The 18,183-nt window shown below is 34.3% G+C and overlaps 1 protein-coding gene across 4 annotated transcripts in view; it reads right to left on the reverse strand.

The window, feature by feature from the left end:
* Window positions 1-18,183, reverse strand: part of LOC115212844 (clathrin heavy chain 1) — a 102,800-nt gene that overhangs the window by 70,006 nt on the left and 14,611 nt on the right. For all 4 annotated transcript variants that reach the window (XM_029781618.2, XM_029781616.2, XM_029781619.2 and 1 more), the window contains exon 2: window positions 6,762-6,969. In XM_029781618.2, the coding sequence (XP_029637478.1) occupies window positions 6,762-6,969 (208 nt within the window). The remainder of the gene's footprint in view (window positions 1-6,761; window positions 6,970-18,183) is intronic.

Consider the following 18,183-nt stretch of genomic DNA (forward strand, 5'->3'; position numbering starts at 1 on the left):
TCATGCTTGCAATAAAGTCAGATGGAATTCAAAGAGGAAGATTTTCTGCAACCAGGTCTTCTTCTGTTGCCAACCCTTATATAATTTGAAGCAATGCAGTATTTCTTGAGGACTAGACATTGATTGTATGGTAGTATTTAGAACTATCATACAATGTCAAGACAAGGAGGAATACATACACACATATGTGACAGGCTTCTTTCAATTCCTGCCAACAAATTCCACTCACAAAGCTTTGGTTAGTCCAGGGCTATAGTAAAAGACACTTGCCCAAGGTGCCACACAGGGGGACTGAACATAAAACCACAGGGTTGGGAAGTGAACCCCAAACCATGGGATTGCTGGGTAACATCTAATACCAACATAATCAATACATACCTGAATATGGTTGTTACTTGCCTTTTCATACCTAGAGTTTCTAAAAGTAATGAAGTTTTCAATTTTAATCATTTCAGGGTTCTATAATCAAATTGCATTTGACAGTATTTGAAATCCATGTTGCAGCAATTGCATTACTTAGCTGAGATATTTTGCATACCAATGCTTCACTGCCTGTACATACCAAAAAATAGCAGTCATATTCCTCTCCACTCTCAATCACACTCAAAAGGCTTAAAAAGGTCAGTAGACGACTTGTTTGGGATACACTATTCTAAAGGGGTTAAGGAAGATGAGATGTACCATAGCTTGAACATTTGGTTGAGATTCCATTTAGTGGGCTTGAAATTGGAATCATGTGGTCTGAGCTAAATAGAAACAACAGAAGTCCACGAGAAATTTCACATTGTTTGCATTAAATAAATGCAAAGAGCATTTGAGTGAAGTCATTAGTAACTTCAGGTTAGGATTCTAAGAAACAGACCAATCTAGAAAAGAAAGATTTGGAAGCTTAAGGGTCCTCTGAATAGTCAAAGATTTAGAGATATCCTAATTGAAGCATGTGATGAATAGAAGGAAGATTTACAGACGTGTAACAAAGGACAAATGGAAGTTCCTATGGGATAACTTACTGAGGGCTACAGACCAAATTTGTGGTTGGTGCAAAACTCCAACCAGACCAAAGGTGAGTGATGGTGGAACAGAATAGTAGAGAGGGCTATTAGAGTGAAAAAACAGGACTGGAAGAGTGGTGGTAGCTATGAAATATATCAGTAGTGAGAACAGAAACTAGGAGAGGTATATTTAGCCAGGAGAGAAGCAGAAAGGAAGAAGTTTGCTGATGTTCTACAGCATGAGGACTAGGGGATTGAGGTGTTTTGGCTTGCAAGGCAGTACGTTAGAGAAAATCATCATGATGTAGGAGAGAAGTGTGTTCACAAGGACAGTTCACTTAAAGAAAGAGGTGAGAAGCGCCACTATCAAAGGCTACTAAATGTAGAAAATGCATGGGAGAAAGAGAGTGTCTACTGTGAATCCGACAGAGGGATCAGCTATCTGAATCAGCAGTAGCTTGGTAGATAAAGCAGTTAAGGATATGAAGACAGGGAAAGTACTTGGTCCATTAGGAATCACCACCGAAATGCTTAGAAATATCTGGTGGAGTGGAATATGGCCTTGATACCAGTATAGTTAATCAGGTTGTCTATGAGGGAATCATACCCGATGACTGCTGTAGCATTATAGTCAACTGCTATAAAGGTAAAGGTAACGCCTTAGATAGAAATAATTGCAGAGGTATCAAATTACTGGACCAGGTGATGAAAGTTAGGGTCATAGCTTTTGTGTCACAGATGTAAAAGTACAATAAACATTAAGAATGTACAGAAAATAGACTTCTATGAATGTCTGGGGAGACCCTTAGAAGTAGATAGCTTCCTAGGCAACCAAGTTAGTAGTGGAGAAGGATGCAATGAAAGTGTAGTTGCCAGAAAAAGAACAAGTTCAGAGAGTCACTAACTTTGTCCATAACAAAAGTGCTCTCCCTCAGAGTGAAAGACAGATTGTATGATGCTGTGAACAAACAATTATGCTACATGGTGGTGAAACATGGGCTGCGACTACAGAGGACATGTGAAAGCTTGAAGAGAACAAATCAAGCATGCTCTGCTGGATGGATAATGTCAGTGTGGTATACAACTGAATGCAAATGATTTAAGAGAAAAATTGGATAGAAGAGGCATTAGATGTAGTGTACAAGAGAGAGGCCTGCACTGGTATTGTCATGTGATGCTTATAGATGAAGACTGCAGCATAAAGAAATGCTGATCTCAAATTGTGGAAGGAACCTGTGGAAGGAGTAGGCCCAGGAAGATGTGGGATGGAGTGGGGAGAAATGATTTCAGATGTTGAGCTTCAGAGTAGATGACAAGGGACCAAGACAACTGGCAATTTGTTGTGCTTGAGAAGACATGTCAAGCCAAGTAAAATCAGCCATCCATACAAGCATGTCATTTATGGCCATGCTCCCCACTCACATACGCAAGCTGTCCTTTGCCAAAAATACCCCCATAACTCATCTTATTAACAGCTTCCATCTCACTACTCATGATCCCCACTGCAGGCCCCTCCACTCACCTTCTGCATACACTATGCTTTAATACATCTACCATACCTCCCTCCCAGCTACTCCATTTTCTCTCACCATCACTTACTAGTCAGGTCTTTCCCATCTCTAAACACTTCCCCTCACTCTTATGGAACATCCTTCTCTATCCCCTCTGTACTACACTAATGCGCTTCCCCACTAATCCCTGTTGATAGACCCTAATCTCCAACACCTATCTCTCTCTCACTTCTCCCCATTTTCTCCTCTATCCTACTGAGGTAGCCAAGTAGCTCCTCTATAGTAAGTCAATGATCTCTGTCCCCCCGTTATACTCTAACTACTCACCTGGCTCACATCCACTTCCTTTGGTTCCAATCACTCACTCCGATGAGAGGTCTCTGTCTTGCAAGCTATTTGACAACCCTGCTTGTGTTGAAGCCATGTAAAAAGCACCCAGTACATTTTGTAAAGTGGTTGGCATTAGGAAGGACACCCAGCCAAAGAAACTATGCCAAAACAGACAAATGCAGCCTGGTTTAGTTCTCTGGCTTGTCAGCTCCAGTCAAATCATTCAACCCATACCACTTTGGAAAACAAACATTAAATGATGATAATATGCAATTAAATTTCTTTCATATTTACCAAGTAATCTAAAAACTACACAAATCAATCAATAAACAAGTTAAAATTCATCATAGATGTAATCCAGTGTGAATAGGTCAGAAACAATTCACAAGAAATAGAAATGAAAATAAGTCTAATATAAATGCATTTGCTATATAGAAAATGAAAATTATCCCCGATTTGAGCACAGCCCTTTTTCAAGAGAAAATAGAGAAGAAAAAATCCATCTGTTACACTAGAGTCAAAAGTTTACATCATATCCAAGCTGGTAGGATTTGGATGGGTCATTACAACCCAAGTCAGAGCTTATTTGAAGTTATTGGCTTCCTGGGAAGGGGTGGGGGTTAAAGACCAGGTCTCACTCACATGCTACATTATTTGTAAAGGTTTCTATAGCTGGATGATCTTCCTAGAGGATGTACAGGGTGCATTTTATTGTGGTATCAATACATGGGATTTTCTGGTCTTTAGTCTTGCCAGCACTGTGGCAATCTTCTTAGTCTTGAAATCCTCTCGCCTATGTTGTCTCTATTTGTTAGTTCATCACTAAAGAGTGTGTGTGTGTCACACTTAGCAAGACTAAGAAATATCTCTACCATATGTTGCTTATATTTGTTTGCTCTTTATTTGAGAGAGAGAGAGAGAGAGAGAGAGGAAGCAATGGCAGAGTTACCAAAGAGATTGAGCATGATAAATATGAAACATTTTAGTTTGCTGTGCTTGACTTTTATGCTAAGGTGTTGTGATGGTGACAGATGACTTTCATAATCTGGTTCATCAACTTGATGCCTCTGTGCTTCACTCTAACTAGAATATCTTTTTTTTTTCTTGTAGCAATTAATATTACTACACCAGAAGGTGGTGAGCTGGACAAAATACAGGTATTTCATTTGCCTTTATGTTTTGAGATCAAATTCTGTCAAGATTGACTTTGCTTTTCATCCTTTCAGGATCAATCAAATATCAGTTGAGCACTGAGGTCAATGTAACTGACTAGCCCCTGCCCCCGAAATTGATGGCCTTGTGCCAAAATTTGAAACCAATATTACTACACCAGTATTGGGTATGGCATCCTGACTAGTGAGTAACCTACTTTGATAGATATTTTCAGTATCTCAGCAACCATGTTTGGTGGTTGTGTTGCTTGCCTTCCTTGCCTTCATATTCTTAATTGCACTTTCAACCATACAGTTGTCAACTCCACAGGCTGATCACTTGAGACTACTGAAAGTAGGATCTAAACTGTCATAGCAGCCAATCTGAGTCTCTTTCTTTTTAGAGTCAGTGAAGTCAAGTCATGATATTCCAGATTCATTTCTTCCCAACAACACTTCAAACTTCTCTGGAACACTGCTCTATAATCCAGAACAATGATAAACCTTTCACTTGGCTTCTTGCTTTGATAAGTACAGCCAACATCTATCTTCCCATCTAGCTGTTTGATACTGCACAAATCTTTTCAATCTTTACAGGCCTAAACTCATATTTATCTACAAATAGTATTCTACCACTATATCAACTTTCATCAGGTTTGTACCCTACACTATTTACAGATCTTGCTTGTTGCTTGCACTAAGATATTTTCAATAAAAATTTATTTTTGTTTCCTATGTAATAAGTGTCTTCTCCACCCCATCATATGTGTCAACTTCAAGCAGTTCTTTTCTGAACCCATATTGAGCTGAGGTCTTCCAGCTTCCATATCTTTTTTCTTTCAACTGATTGTCTTGTGTCTGTGAGACACATCTAGCTCTCACCATAACGTTATTGATCACAAGTCTAAGTTGAGTGGTACATTCTCTCGAAGAGTGTTACTTAGTGTTCATAACTAGTTGCTGTCCTCCATTTCTTGGTGTGTTTATGTGACTGATAGGTGATCAGATGGATGGTCATTTTCCAGAGGTTAGTAATACAAATGATTAGTTCATTTATATCATTGATCCCCAGGTGCCCTGCACCCTTATTCCTCTTGCCCTATCCATAACCTCTATGTATGCTGAAGAAACCATCATGGTGTTGTTTAACATGCCTATTAAAGTTACTAGTTATAACTAGACCACTATTCTTCATTGTCAAAATAGTTTTCAGAAGGATATTAAAGTCCTGCTCATTTACCAAACTAATTGTAGAGTATCAGTAGAGAAATGTTGCTGGAGAAAAAGAAACTAGAGGAAAGATAAGCAATTCTTGAGTTCAAGAATCCAAGATGCCAAGTAAAAGGGAGTTATAGTGCTGGAGGAAACAAAGCAAAATTCAGCATTTTAACTCCCACTTTGTCATGTTTGCATGGATCAGACAGAGTTCACAGATTTTCTATGGCCTGATGCCTTTCCTGTTGCCAACTCTTACCTGTTTTGAAGCAATGTAATATTTCTTCAAGGACAGAAATGCTCTCACAGAATATTGGGAAATGACACTGCTTGTATGACAGTAACAGTCAATTTACAACTATCATGCAATGTCAAGATGAGGAGAGACAAACGTATATATACACACACACACACACAAATGTATATATACTTATGACAAGCTTCTTTCAATTTCTGTCCACCAAATCCACTTACAAAGCTTTGGATGGACCAGGGTTACAGTAGAAGACACTTGCCAAGGTGCCACTCAGGGAACTGAACTTAGAACCACATGGTTGGGAAGTAAACTTCTTATCACACAGCCACACCCGCATCTATGTAAACATTATTAGAGTTAATATTTGTTATAATATTTTTAATACAAGTGGTCAGCAATTTGGTAGGTTGACATAAAACAGCATCAAGTTTTGACATTAAAAATGAAAGAATGGTGGGGATACATACATACAACAACAAACAATTTGTTTATTGCTTTACACCAACTATTCTCCTCTCTTCTTTCCACAAGTATTTGCCTCATCATTTGCACACCACAAACTTCTAACCATTTATTTCTTAAAACTCCAAAACCCAACAACCCTAGCTGTGCCATAAAATTTCTCAATACCATGACCAACTTTTGTCCTCTTTGGTAACAATCTTATACATCCATGATAAAAACCATGATTTTGCCTCAGCAGCTCTCACCCACCAGTTCCATTTTACATCATCATCACTTAATGTTCATTTTCCATGCTGGCATGGATTACACAGTTTGACAGGGGCTGACTGTACCATGCTACACTATACTTCTCTGCTTCAAACTTGTCATTACTTATAATTGCTTCTCCAGTGAATTGAATAAGCTATTGGTATGAGGACGGGTCACAAAAACACTGACATATTTGGTCATCTAGAAAACTAGATATTCATCAGGTTCACTGGTCCCACCCACTCTAGAACTAAATAAAATGTTATACCGACAGCACTGGTGTCACATCTCATACTTGTGAGCAACTCAATTGTCTTCCCTCACTAATTCTTTAACACCTGCTTTGGATTTCCATTCCACCATCTCTGACATTTCGACAAAATTTTTTAGATATGTTTCACTTGCACACACATCACTTCTATGATCCATTTACAAACTTATTCCCAACCATCTTAATTTCTTTGTCCTACCTCACTAATTCAACTATTTGTGTGAGAGAGAGAGAGAGAGAGAGATGCAGCTATAAGAACAAAAATTGCTGCTGTAAGTCACTGGTTTGTTCCACATCTGTATATAAAGACAAGATACTGACCTTTTAATGCAATAACTTTACTTGCTGGGTTCATGATGGCAGAGTCAGCGGAGATAGGCCGGCGAATTGGGTTGGTGGCATCATTTAAATCAATAATGACAACCTGAGCAGTTTCTCCAACCTTTTCTCTTATACATATGTATTTATCTGATTCCATAGTAAGGGTACTAAACCCAATATTGGAGGCATTAATGCCAACATTTTGGAGCTGAAACAAAGGAAAAAAAATAATAATGACATGGAAAAACAAAAAGATGAAATAGTATCAAAACATTTCTGAAAGCAATTCCCTTTATAGGGGAGTTTCTATATTGTTGCTCAATTTGCCAGAGAGAGTAGCTAAATCTCCCTTAAATCATGTCTTATCAATCTTAGGAAGGGGCATATTAGATAGAATGGTCTTGGGTACACTGCACTTAATAATAATAATAATAAAAGGATGGTCATCATTGGAATGATTGACCAATAATCAAATTGATCAGAGTTGACTGTACACAAAGTAATTTGATTTATAATCATTAATTTTAAATCAAAGTACATTTTCTCTAAATTCTTACATCTTTTATTGCATAGTCTATCAAACACAATTAGATTATTTTAGAATGAAGTTTGAAAATTGAAAATAATTTAATTTCATTTGACAAACTGCTTAACACCAGCCTTCACTAATCCAAACATCTGTGAAGTTTCCCTCTTTATCAATGAGAAAACAAAATATGAAATTTGCATACATATACTGTAAAAACCCGTGTAAGTGACACACCTGTGTAATTTACACAGGTCATTTTCAGGATAAAATTTGTTAAAAAAAGCTTCTACTCATGTAAAATTTGCACCTAAAAGTTTTCAGAATTGTCAATTATAGCCAGGGGAAAAAAAAATTTTCAATTTAGTTGTGTTTAGCATAATTTCACTTCTGATTAGATTTTATTAAATTTTCATTAAATAAAAATAATTTCTGTTTAACAAGTATCACATTGAAAGTTATTAAATTACAAAGTGTTTGTGTTGTTTATAACTTTATTTTACATTTCTTGCCCACAAGAGATTATGCCCAATCTTTAGTATACTACTGTATGTCTTCTCAAATCATGATCACAGGAAAAGTTGTTGAGAATTACCAACAAAAACAAAGCTGATAAATACATGCAGGTGTTGCAAATTAAGTTTAATTACCAATAAACATCAGCTTGGATGACACTTTTCTGAACTGACAGAGGAAGGTGACCGATCAAGCTGATTATGTAAACAGAATTCTTTTCCGCCTATTCTTGTTGGAACCTTTGATATGAAATTTTAATCCTTTTCACACTTATAAAATGTCAAGCAAACTTAAAATTTGTCATTACCATTATTGCCAGTATGGGCAGAACTTATGAATCATTTACTGCGAAGGAGGAATTAAATGTGTGCTCCATTGCGATAGGTGGAAACGCCAAGCAATGTAAAATATAGCTGGGACTGTGTTTGCTAGCATGAACGTTAGACTTCAAAAACTAGTTGATGGTTTTAGTAAATTTATACAGAAAAAGTAAACATTATACTGGCCAGCATAAATAAAAGTCAACTTCATTATGTGTATTTAAGCCATTATTTTTTCTGTAAAAACCTTTTCTGGCATTAAATGAGTCAACTTCCAGTACAAATGTTTATGTTTTGTCCATCTTTTCTCAACAAAATTTTTTAAAAATTCTAGAAACGATCTACTCATGTAATTTATGCACCCACTAAAGTTTATTTTTATTTTTGCGAAAAAAAGTGCATAAATTACATGGGTTTTTACAGTATTTTTTTGTTGGCTATGATGCCAGACAAGTTTAAAATATTTAAGAATCCATCTTAATTGGAAACCTGTCAATTTATCAGCTCTCTATTCAATCCTCACAGTATACCCACCTCTCATGAGAAACACTGTTTGAAAGGGTGATGGCTCAAATGCTCAGAAATAATACTCGAATTAACAACACAATATCAAATTATATTACATAATGTTGCCTCAGAGATACAAGTCAACAGGAGCAAAACTTTGATTTCTCAAGGATCAGCTTGACAAACCATATCAATTAAGGTAGTTCCTCTATCAAATCATTTTACTTTCAAAGTGTTTCCTTGCAATACTATTTTTAAGCTACATGCTAAACATTAATTAGTCATTGCAGAATCCTCTAAATGGTTGCACAAAGTGCTAGAAATAGGAACAATCTCCAAACTACATTTCATTGTCTTAAAAAACAAAACAAAACAATAACATAAAAAAGAGAGAATACATTTATAATGTAGCTCCGCATATGTAGAAATATGCAATGATCAAGGCTGTAAATTTCTGATCATAGGTCTGTTCAAACAGGGCTGACTTAGGGTTGAATATCAGCATTAATCAACATAATTGATATTCAGATCAAATGTTATCAAAGCTAAAATTAAATGCCTACCATATTGTGTCTAATGAACAGCTTCAGGTGGAACTAATAATGCTATAGCACTGATAAGAATCCACATGTTTAGCTACTTTCCTGACAGAGAAGTTAATTAGAAAAACAAAAACTAACAGCTGTTCTACATGTAAATTAAAAAAAAAAAATATGGACAAAAGATTTTGTTCTTTGATAGAACCAGGAATTATATATTTCCTCACCAAAATAAACTTGATTAAAATTGGTTGAGTATAAAAAAGAATGTATGGTTAAACAACAGGAAAATAAAAAAAAAAGAATTGCTGAAACAGCTATATCTTTTTTATTTATTTATTTTTGCAGCAGTTTCCAGCCAAATTATTCTTGCAGCTTAGTTAAAAACCAAGGTAAATAAATTATTATTTTGTAATTTCTGGAAAATTGTGAAGTACAACCAATATTGCTGACTAATAATGTAGAGGGCTGAGAGAGTCTCTACATAGCAATTTAATCTGTTAGAATTAATAACCTAATCTTTCAAATAACATCTTTTAAAGAGTTAAAAAAAAAAAAGAAAAAAAGGAGGTTATTGCAGATTGGGTACATTTTACTTGAAAGAAAAAGGGATGGTTACAGTTGAAATGAATTTTGATCATAGATCTGCTTCAAAGATTAATGACCATTTGCAAAGTCATTCCATAAAAACTGACATTTCAAGAACAAAAGCAATTCAAATTATTACCACCCAATAACTTTTTAGGTGCCTTTATGCAGCTTGTTTGGATCTAATGCAATGATAGTTGTCCATATGTGATTCTACATACTTTAAAAAAAATTCAGGGTAAAAATGTAATTTTAAACTAGCAAATCATTTTTATTATTTATCAATATAGATAGAGATTGGATATATTTACAATACAGTATTTCACCATGCATTACATGCTTACATTTTATCTGTGAGGTTACCAAATGTTTTCTGATCTCACCTCAAGCTACATCCACGACTATTTTTTTTTTTTGTATAGGATCGTATTAATGCAACTGTCTCTTTTGTTTATATCAACCAAACCTAATGTCAAGTCCACTATATAAGTTACTGCACATACAAGAAACCATATTCCTCTCAAACAGCTGCAGATTCACTATTCATATTATGATATTCAACATCACACACATCTTAGAAATGTCTCTTAAAAGGAAACTGCCCCCAGCCTACTAAATGTTTGTTTACATGATTAGCAATTTATTAAAATGCAGTCCTCACTAAAATCATTTGGCTATTTTTACCTCCAGCACAAACTAATACAAAATTTAACAATTTAGTAACTTCCACCAGGCCAACCAAGCAATACAAGGCTTAGAATTTATAGATACTTCTGCTGTAAGCTACTACAATACTTATAAAATTCTGGCTCAAAATTGCTCAAAATTTGTGCAGGCATCTATTATTTGCACCAACTCAATACTGAATCCTTGCCTTTCTTGCATACTCATTAAGACAATTTGCTTGAAGCCTTTATGGGCCTGAGGTTATCTAGTACTTTTGTAATTTGGTCAAGCTTTCTAATAGACAATCTCAGGTGTACTTTTTCAAATTCCAAGAACTCACTGATTCTATAATGCAATCCATGTCATCAGTAGATAAAAGTTGTAATGGGTGAAGGGAGCTTATCATCATTTAACACCCACCTTCCATGCTGGCATAGGTTTGATAGGAGTTGACCAGACAGAAGACTGCATTAGACTTCTGTTTTGGCATGGCCTTTTTATGGCTGGATGCCCTTCCTAACACTAACCACCCAGCAGAGTGGACTGAGTGCTTTTCACATGGCACAAGCACAAATAAGGTCAGTTTTGGCATGGTTTTTACAACTAGATACCCTGCCAAACACCAAACACTTTACAGTGTGGACTGGATGCTTTTTACACTGCACCAGCACTGGCAGGGTCATCAAGTAACTAGCAAGACAAAGATCTGTTAAGAGGGGAGGGGGCACTGGTGGCTAATCAACGAAAAAACTTCTATGCAGTCGTTTAACCTGCTAAAAATAGTATTCAGTTGTCCACAAATGACACTCAGCCATCATAGAAAATGATATGTTGGACATAATCCTGGGTTCTGTGAACACGAGTAAAAGACTGGTCACAACTGACATGCATTTGATCATCAGTCTGTTCCATCAGAACTGACCTGGGAATATGTCCATGGTAATCTGAAAAACTTATGAACTGAACAGAGAAGATAAATAACCATTACAATTCTCTTAATTTCAACCCTACCAAATGGCTAAGCAGTTTTTAAGGAGTAGCCCACTATACCTAGTTTTCTCACTGAACTTAAATTTCTGTACTTGAGATTCTATTAAACAAGCTTTAGACGAATATCATGTCCGTTTTCCATGCTGAGTTGTGGCTTGCTGAGTCCCTCATACAGCATATCACCACTTGTTTCAATCGTGTGTCATCTAATTTGTGAGGCCCAAAGATCTTTCTTCACTCTATCTCATAGCTAAGAAATCATTAATAGAAGTAACAGCAGTTTGCAAAATGATAAACTTGTTTCAATAGAAATATATATCATCAGCAGTTCCACATACTGGTATAAAATCTATATCCATAAGTAACAGTCATATTTGGTGAGATTTACTTGTAAATTAGTCTGGAATTACTTTGTTGGTATTTAATTAAATCTTAGTTATCATTTTGTGAAAAGCTCTGAGTTTTAGAATGTAATTCACTATATATAAATGCTTCTAAGTACCATAAAATATGCCTTTTGGAATAAATCATTATGACTTAAGTCATTCTAACAACATAACCTACCCGACTATCTTGCCAGCTGTGCAACTACTATGTGTTATTACAACAGCAAAGCTAGTAGCAGAAGAATGCTAAACAGCCTTAGAAAAATACTGCAGTTCACTGTAGATACACTACAAATACAATATTGATTTACAAATTATTTCTGCTCGAGAATAAAATAACTGTACTCAAGAACAGTTTTGTATGAGTGTCAGGACATGGATTTGTTATAAACCAATAATACAACATCAACTGTTTTTAACATATAATGATATGAAAAAGACTGATAACACACAGAACCTGAAAGTAGTGTTGTTTTATTATTGATTGTTGCACTTCGGACATTTCAATTTGACATTGTCAGGCTTTTTATGAAGCTAATTATGAAAATTTGCTAAAAAGAAGGCATGGGATTCACAAGACTTTACTCGATTTATAACAAAAAATGTAAATTTTTGAAAACTGGCTAGAAGGTAAGAATATCTAAATATTTCTATGGTCTGTTTTATAGAATGTATAATTAACATTCTAAAATTGGAACATCATCATCATCGTTTAACGCCCGTTTTCCATGCTAGCACAGGTTGAACAATCTTTGACATTTGAAAAATATATAGAATTTTAATTTTCATAAAATAATTTAAACATCTATTTTCTTCCTAAAATTATACAAGTAAAAATTTAAAATTAAAATAGTTTTTCCTTAGTTTATAATGTGATCAATTCATAATACATGACATTTCTTTTAGCCATCCTTTTTAGCATAAAATATTTGGCTGATCAATTTATAAGATTACTTTTATGTTTGTGTTACCAATCAAACATCGTATAATATTCTTGCATATTTAAATTAAAACCATAAGTAGGGAAAGTAAAATTTTGTATCAATCAACACCATTTTCATGGAAAATATTAAAATGAGATATGAATGTCAGCAGTTGGAAAATGTATAAACATGGCAATTTCTTAATGTATGTATGTAAGGGGAAAAAAATGACAAGATAAGATCAATTAATTTACCAGCATCCATAAATCGCTATATGGGTGGTGACTAGCCTTAAAATCTGTTTTGTAAAAGACTTCATCCTGCTACCTTGGCTAACTCTTATAAAAAAAAGTTGAGTAATTCAAGAGTTGAGGCTTACAAACCCTAAAATTTCTTATTCTCAAAATACAAACTGGTTCCAACAGTGCCTGAATTTGCAGAACCAACTAACTGACCACTTCCATCAACATCAAAGCTAATGAATTCTACTGAAGTTACATGATTATATTTACCACATTCTCAAGGTCATTTTTGAAATTCAAAATTTTATAAAGATAATGTTTCTAAAACCTTTCTCTTCTTAGGCAAAACAAGATATAGGAATTATATTTGTGAATATGAAGCATAAAAAGAAAAAAATCCTAAGTCAATAGCAACCATGAATGCAACAAGCAACTGATTAGCCTACCTTTCCAAGCAACCTATGATTACAAAACGTGGATAAGTAACAACAAAAATGAAATGATTTGGAGATATTTAATGAAGTTAGACATTCTTTTCCATAAATAGCTATTGAGAATGATTTCTTCTGAGATACATAAATATCTTTTATCAATGACAATATTTTCAACACTATCTGAAATTGTTGCTAAGAGAAAGCATAAATCTATTGCCTCCAGATGAAAAATTCTATCTCAATATGAATTCTGTCCTTACCAGCTCAATCCGGTGGGATTAGTAGCATTGACATACATTCATTAACCTACATTATCTTTCATACCAAACAAGAAAAATCTTTGACCACATTCTCCCAGCAGACCAACTTGCTAAATCCTTTACTCCAAAATACCATTAAATTCACAAAAATAAGATAGCATTTCAGTAGTAATCATGAAATAATGCAATATACATGCACACAACCAAAACAAATATGGAAATATATAACTGTATGACCAAATCCCACCAAAAAGGCTCTTGTGAAACACTAACTCTGTCAAAAACACTATCACATTTCAGAAACATATGATCATACAGCTCATATTAACAAAGCTTTTTACAAATTATGCAAAATGTTATACCAAAAGAAGTGAAGCTTTCCCTTTGGTTGTACCAAATCTACTAATGCACACAAAATGCCCAGGACCTATCTTCTGAAATCTCAATATTTTGTCCCAACCATTATACACACCCACACACATAGCATATTTGCAGTCTTTTATATTTACATTGTGTTCATCACTAATATTAATTTTTCTGCTAGATATACATTTATCAATGAAGGCCACTACCATTTCCTTCATTGAGAATCTGGTGACATTTGACAGCATGTGAATTAAATAGAACAATTACTTTATGAAAAAGCTGTGTGTGCGTGCGCACACATGTACACACACACAGTTATATAATCAACAATTACGTGTATTATACAAAAATTACCAATTGGTTCTGACTTGATGAATTGTTTACTCAGCTTTAAGTGTTGTAAGCATTCTTCAAAAATTCTATTTACCAAAGATTAAATGTTAAAGAAATCACTATAATATATAGAAACACTACAGGTCAAATGTAAGTAACTTTACACCGAAATATTTATAGTAAACCTTCAAACAGTAATAAGAATTGTACCAAAGCTAATCTTAAATTTCCGTAAGTAAACAACACAATTTCAATTTACTCAAATTGAATTTTAGTCTTCATGAAGTTTTTTTTAAAATTGCTATTTAAAAAAAAATATTGTTAACAAACAGTACAAGTGGCAAAATTTGTTAGGCTATCAGCACTATCCTCATCAAGAAATTCAATTAACAATAAATGACCCAGTTCATTTAAAGAAGTGACACAAGGTAGAATTTTCCACTTTAGGAGAAAGCAATAAATAAAATATAGTTTTTCATAAGACGGGCAATTCCAAGTTCAGAGGTTATCATGGAATGTGGGTGGTGGTAATAACCTGTTATAGACTGGTAAATCTATTTGCTTAATGTGGCAAAGACTTCGGTGAGCTCCAACACAAGATGTTCCTCTAGAACAAGTAGTGCACAAAAGAATATGCAGTGGAATTAGATCCAAACAACACAAAGCATTTCTGGTAGCCTACTTTTCTCAAATGGTTACTAGAAGACAAATGGAGTCTGCAGACAAATGAAAGTCTTCATAGACACTGGCCACTGAAACCAAACTGACATTGTACCTAATTGAAATTTTTGCAGAGATAATAGGGGGAGGGAGGAACCTTGGTCTTTCCTCAACCAGCACTTATTCCAAATTGCTTGCAGAAATTTATTTCATGAAATTAAACCTTTCTCTGAAGAAGTTCATCCTAAATATCAGCTGTCTTATCCATTGCTCCAGTCTAAAAAGAATCTTTAAACTTTCCTAGCTTTCACATTTTAGACTATATTTGCTAGATTTTTTCTTAAATTAGGTTTGAGTTTTGAACAGTGTTCATACCTCAGCAACCATACTTTTTAAATGGTTTATTCTTCCCTATTTTTCAGTCCAAAACAGTATCTTGACAAAGAAACTCACCTTACCAGCAACATCTATATTTCATTTTTCCTATTATGATATGCTCTTTCAAATGAAATACATCTGTGACCATATCAAATCTAGTGAAGTATCACATATGCACTAGACAATGTGTGACCAGAGTAAAAGTTTGTGAGTAGATAGACTTCTTAATACCAAGCAACTTATAGATTCAAAGCAACCCCAAATCAAAAACTAGTTTTAAGAGTACTTATCTGCTATTATCCATAAATACTACTTTCTACAAATAGGTAGGTGCAGGTATGGTAGTGTGGTTAAGAAGCTTGCTTCCCAACCATGTTATCTTGGGTTCAGTCCCTGCATGGAACCTTGGGCAAGTGTCTTCTGCTATGGCCCTGGGCTGACCAAAGCCTTTTGTGTAGATTTGGTAAATGAGAATTGAAAGAAGCTCTTTTTGTGTGTGCATGTATATCCTTGACTAGACATCATAGTTGCATGAGATCACTGTCAATCAGGATTGTTCATTTTCAGCCTTCCAGGATAAATGTCTAGCTATGGGGGGAAATATTACCTTGCTTGGAAACAGATGGGGGCTGGTGACAGGAAGGGAATCCAGTCATAGAAAATCTGCCTCAATAAATTCTGTCCGATTCAAGCATAAAAAAATGGACATTAAATTAAATGTGGTGTTCTTTAAAACATCTCCATTTATGAATGTTGACATTCTTCGATAGAATAGCAACCTCATGACCACTTTCAATTCTAAGCTTAACCTTTAGTATTGATAATTCATATTAGATCTGAAATGTCTGATAGTATTGCAGAGCTGAAAATTAAAGCAAAAACTAGATCTGCAATATTACAATTAGATCAAAAATATCTGAGAAGAAATTAATCAAAATAGAATTTTTCTCTCAGTCATTAATACCAGGTTAGCCCCAATAAAAAAATAGAAATAAAAAGCTGTATATCTCCTGATTAATTTACCCAACATGTCACTCTTTGTTCCTTTTTATGGCAGGGTATGAGCTAAGATTTGACTGCTATTTCTAATAGGTTGTGTTACCTTGTAAAGCCTCCGTCATTGATTTGTTCTTTCTGCATTGGGGGTGAACTTTAAACTTAATTCCATATACTGGCACATACAATATATTACTTGTATAATGCTTTTCAATATCTGCATTATTGTCAACAGACAATCCATATCATCATTATCATTTAGCATCCATTCTCCATGCTGGCATGGGTTGGACGATTTGACAGGAGCTGGTCAGCTGGAGAGCTACCCAAGCTCTATTTTGTCTGTTTTGGCATGATTTCTACAGCTGGATGCCCTTCCTGATGCCAACAACTATACAGAGTGAACTGGATGCTTTTAACATTGTGCCAGAATGGGTGCTTTTATGTGGTAAAATTGTTAAATGAAATGGTGAATAAATACTGAATAAGAATTGCAATATATGATATAATTATTTCAAGCCACTACTAAATATATACAGAACATGACACTAGACCTACACCAAAAAGTTGATAATTTTTGAAAAATCTATAAACAATGGAAGAAAAACTGAAGTCTTTTATTAAAAGGCTACCAGCACTAACATTTTCAAGTACTGATAATTACATGAAGAAAATGTTTAACTTAATAACATTTAGGCAAATTAAAGGATTTATTTTTATTTAAATAAAGATTTAATGAAATGATATTTAAAAGTCAATTCACTTGGAAAGTGACAGCTTTGATAAACATTCAAAAAGCATTGCCCTTCAGCATTTAAAGCAGCAACAATAAAAAAACTGAAGGCTGATAAAATAATGAATACAAATATTCAAAACATTATTGCTGAATGAAATAACAAAAATAGATAAGACAAAAAAAAATCAATATGGCAATTATACATGATTCCAATAAGAAAAACATTTTCAAATTTATAATCCTCAATTTAAAAGTTGCATTCTATTTATTTGTTCAGTCTTAAGATACTAATAGTGGCTGTCATCTCTGATACGTATTCCTGCAGCAACTTTATTATTCAGCTATCTATAATTATATTATCTACTGCACTCTTCCTTAAGGCAAAGGTATATAATTTTAGGGAAATTTATTTTTTCTGGCATGTCAAATGATCACAGAGAGGTTCCCTCTTTAAGATACCTGGTTCATCATAATAACAAAATAAACATCCTTAAAAGATCAATTTGTGCTAGAATTGAAAACTTTTGTTCAGTCAATAATTCACATTTAATATTAAGCTGATGAAAATGGCGAATCTTGAAACCATAGTACTAATGAAACTAGAAAGCTTAATTTTAATGCACCTTATAATAATATGCACTGCTCATAGCATAACTTTATATTGCATGTGCAAATTCTGATTCTTCAATCTCATTACAAAATAATAAATCATAATACTATCAAGAGCTTTGTTGTATGTTATTGTGAGAAGTCCCAGATTTCTAATTCTAATTTGGAACCACATTCTTTATGCAATTAAAGCCTTTGGGAAATATGAAAGCTCTGAACATTCATTTTTGTCTCTAAAAATATGAAACATTTAAATCAAACACTTTTTCTTGGCAATAACATATGAAACTACAATACTACAGTCCTCTGCTCTACCAACTAAGCTATTGCAAGGTGAGCTGAAAGAATAATTTTGAGTAATGGGAAAATGCTTTGTGGTATTTCTACTGACTCTTTGTATTCAGAGTTAATCTTGACAAGGTCAACCTTGCCTTTCATTCTCAGTGT

The sequence above is a fragment of the Octopus sinensis genome, linkage group LG6 (assembly GCF_006345805.1).
Source record: "Octopus sinensis linkage group LG6, ASM634580v1, whole genome shotgun sequence".
Lineage (NCBI taxonomy): Eukaryota > Metazoa > Mollusca > Cephalopoda > Octopoda > Octopodidae > Octopus > Octopus sinensis.